Source organism: Triticum aestivum, chromosome 7D (assembly GCF_018294505.1).
Source record: "Triticum aestivum cultivar Chinese Spring chromosome 7D, IWGSC CS RefSeq v2.1, whole genome shotgun sequence".
Taxonomy (NCBI): domain Eukaryota; kingdom Viridiplantae; phylum Streptophyta; class Magnoliopsida; order Poales; family Poaceae; genus Triticum; species Triticum aestivum.
Window position 1 is genome coordinate 39,970,491 of NC_057814.1, and position 3,409 is coordinate 39,973,899.

Genomic DNA, 3,409 nt, shown 5'->3' on the forward strand with positions numbered 1-3,409 from the left:
CTGGCAAAGGCTGTCAAAAAGCACTACAGCACAGTGACTGAACGATCAACTGCAGCTGCTATAATTAGCATGTGAATTAGCCATAATAAGCTGATTATATCCATATCTCCTTTAAACTCATTTCATATGCACTACTACAGTTGAGTGAACACATCATCACAAGTCCACGGACGTGTCAAAACATTCAAGTTGATCAGAGTTCTATACAGATTAAAATCAAGAAACCGACGGGACGCTCAGTGCATGACGACGGTGTCGAAGCAATTGAGGCCGTCGAACGCGAGCTCAAACCCAGCACGGCGCTGCAGCGCAGGCTTGGCGGAGAAGAAACCCTGCTCCTTCTCAGCCTCTGCCTTGTTAGCCGTGGCCGCCGGCTTCGTTGCGCCGCTGCCGCCTGAGACCAGCCTGTTGACCGCGCCCGCGGTGAGAACCGATGTGCCGTAGCTGTCCAGCGGCGCCTCGCAGAAGACGAGCGCAGTGAAGAACCTCTCCATGGCCATGGATCCTCTGACGGATGCTTCGATCAGGTGGGAAGACAGGCACCAACGATTCCTTGCTGCTCGTCTAATATCTGTTGTTTGCCTTGAGCTGTGCACTTGTGAATTGTGATCGATCGTACTGGACGCCGGGGACTTTATAGGGGTCGCGGCCCTTGGAGTACTGCGCGTGCCGGTCATCGGTTCGAACTCGGAGGCCTGGCCTTCTGATGTGAACTCGGAGGACGCACGTGCAGGAGCGGGACTGCGTAGGACTGTGACCGTGCCGTGTGGGGTTGGATGGAGTCTACTGTGTCTCCGTGCTAGCACCTGCGGACACGGGTTCCACGAGGACACCAGGTTTGATCTAATCTGATCGGTAGCGTCGACTGAGGTTGACATGCACGCCACCGTCGGAGATATTTCTTTGAAAAATATACACTTTCGTCTATTATTAGTTTTTTAGTCTAAATTTGGTCCCTCAAATCTGAAACGAGACAACTTACACCCTAAGTATTTAGATCGTACAAATTTGTCTTTGGTCACGGTTTTGACAGGCTTTGGTGCTCACTCATCCCGTTTTTGACCGGTGCTGACTCAAATTCACGTATTTTTTTATCAAATGCATGTTCTTTTTACCATTTCATGTCATTTTTTCACGTGTGTTATTTCTTTTCAAATTCGCCTACTTTTTTCAAATCCGTATACCTTTTCCAGGTTCACCTAATTTTTTCAAACCCACTTGCTCTACAAATTCCAATTGCAAGTTTTTCATCGCTAAGAAAATCGAAGAACAAGCCAGCGGACAATTTCCCTCTTGAAATATAGAACAAGCAGAGAGAAAACTCTCTATCTAACGGCTTGCGAGCTGCTCAGAAAGGGACTATCGACTTTGAAGCAGTTTAGGACATCGATCTCTCGAGCGAGCCTGCCCGATCTTGCCTCCCTCGTGCACTTCACCTCCGGCCGTGAGGTCTGATCGTCCTTCTTCACCGGCTCCTTCTTCGGAAGCTGCTTCCTGTCACCGGACCGCCAGGACAGGCTTGTCGTGTACACGACGCCTGCGATGTTTGCCGACGATGAGCTCATGATGGAGAAAGCGAGGATCTTGTCCATGCTCACATAATCAGCAAGGGCCGCCCCAGTCTCCTCGATCGGTCTCTTGGTCTGACTGTGTCAACTGGCTCGGCGATGGTTGGCTCTGTTTGACCATGTATGCTTTTTCCGATGGTGCTGCTCGTGATCGGTATGTACGTAAACGGGAAGGGAAGGGAAGAGGAATCGGGCCATGTAGCCATGACACGGCCGACAAGTTGACGGATGCAGCAAGGGTGCACGCCGACTCCGTGTCGAATATGGCGAGAAGCAAAGCGATATGAGACGCGGCTGATTGTTTACGATGTCTGAGTGCTAGCGTGGTGCGACCCGACACGACACAGTTCAGTCCCGAAAATGACGCGTGCGGGCTCGCTAGCTGCCGCCGGGTGCGGTAAAGCTCGTCCAAACAAAGAAAGGGTAGATGGCAGAGGAGATGGATTGTGGCCCGAGAGGCGACACTTGGAGTTGGGGAGGAGGTGCCGTTTGGATGAGGGCCAATAATTTCACTCGCCCTGCCCACCTTAGCACCGGTAGTTCAGTTTCACGCCAACTTATGGGCGAGTCACGGAAGGCAGAATCCTACGCCAATATTTTGGCAGCCGACGGATTGGCAGGGCTAGCAGGGGCACCATCTAAACACACCCTAGCACCCGTGCAGTGGCTCTATCGAATCTGCGGGCGGGGGATGCTGTTGTGGCTCGCAGGCCGTATCAATCACCGTTGCCGCTGTTGACTCATTTCTGCCGGTGGATGATGAACTACACACACCTACTCATGCTTATCTGCTTAGATACGCTTTAATTGTGCCTGTTTGCTCGCGTCTGCTTCTCCTAATTTAGAAGAGGGTGTCTGTCATTGTTTAGCACTAAAGCCAATTCTCACGTGTTTCCTCACCTAGTTATGTGACTGGAATCAACATTCAAATAATCCATGCTGTTTTCTGTGCAACATTGTCAAATGCAAGGTCGGACTATTCTTTTGCCAAGTGCCAAGTTTAGCTATTACGATTCTGCACACATGCAGAGACCGTAGTTTTGTTGTCTCCTCGCTGTGATTCTCTTGCTACCGTACTTTCAGGCACAGACTCTGCACACATGCACTACAAAGCAAATCCAGTGGAAAATTTCCCAAACTATCCATTGCATTGTTACTACAGTCGGACAGCAGTAGCACACTGACTTAACGATCTATATATACTTCGACGCGAATTAGCCATGAACTATTAGTATTATATATCCACTTTAAATCGATTTCATCTCTATCGATGAAGCTCATACAGTACTACAATGGAATGAACAAATCGTCACAAGTCCACGTACGTGTCAAAACATTCCACTTGATTCAAGTTCTATAGAGATCAAGGTCAAGGAAACAACATGCTCAGTGCATGACGACTGTGTTGAAGCAACCGAGCCCGTCGAACGCAAGCTCGGAACAAGCCCACCTTTGCGCCATCGAGTTTCCCTGCAACTTCTTGGCGCCTGCCTTGCTAGTCACAATTGGCTTTGTTGCGCCGCTGCCTCCTAAGGCCAACCTTTTGACCATGCCGGCGGTGAGCACCGTCGTGCCGTAGCTGTCCAGCGGAGCCTCACAGAAGACGAGCGCCATGAGGAACCTCTCCATGGCCATGGATCCTCTGATAGATAGCTTCGATCAGGCAATCTGGCACCAACGAACAATTCCTTGCTGCTCCGCGTTGAACTAAACCCGAAGGCACAAAGCAGTGTGGGTACGTACAGGATCCGGACTGCGATAGTGCCGTGTGGGTTCGATGGAGTCTATATTGAATTCATGCTTCAGCCAACTCATCCAAAAGTCCGAACTGATGGATTGAG

The 3,409-nt window shown here is 50.2% G+C and overlaps 2 protein-coding genes across 2 annotated transcripts; both read right to left on the reverse strand.

Annotated features, from left to right (window-relative positions):
- Nucleotides 1–76: 76 nt before the first annotated feature.
- On the reverse strand, nucleotides 77–612 carry LOC123168699 (uncharacterized). The gene has a single exon (XM_044586565.1). The coding sequence runs from the start codon at nucleotides 498–500 to the stop codon at nucleotides 237–239; it is 264 nt and encodes an 87-aa protein (XP_044442500.1). The 5' UTR covers nucleotides 501–612; the 3' UTR covers nucleotides 77–236.
- A 2,241-nt stretch (nucleotides 613–2,853) lies between these two features.
- LOC123164060 (uncharacterized) lies at nucleotides 2,854–3,403 on the reverse strand. Its single transcript, XM_044581473.1, has one exon. The coding sequence runs from the start codon at nucleotides 3,201–3,203 to the stop codon at nucleotides 2,955–2,957; it is 249 nt and encodes an 82-aa protein (XP_044437408.1). The 5' UTR covers nucleotides 3,204–3,403; the 3' UTR covers nucleotides 2,854–2,954.
- Between the last annotated feature and the right edge of the window lie 6 nt (nucleotides 3,404–3,409).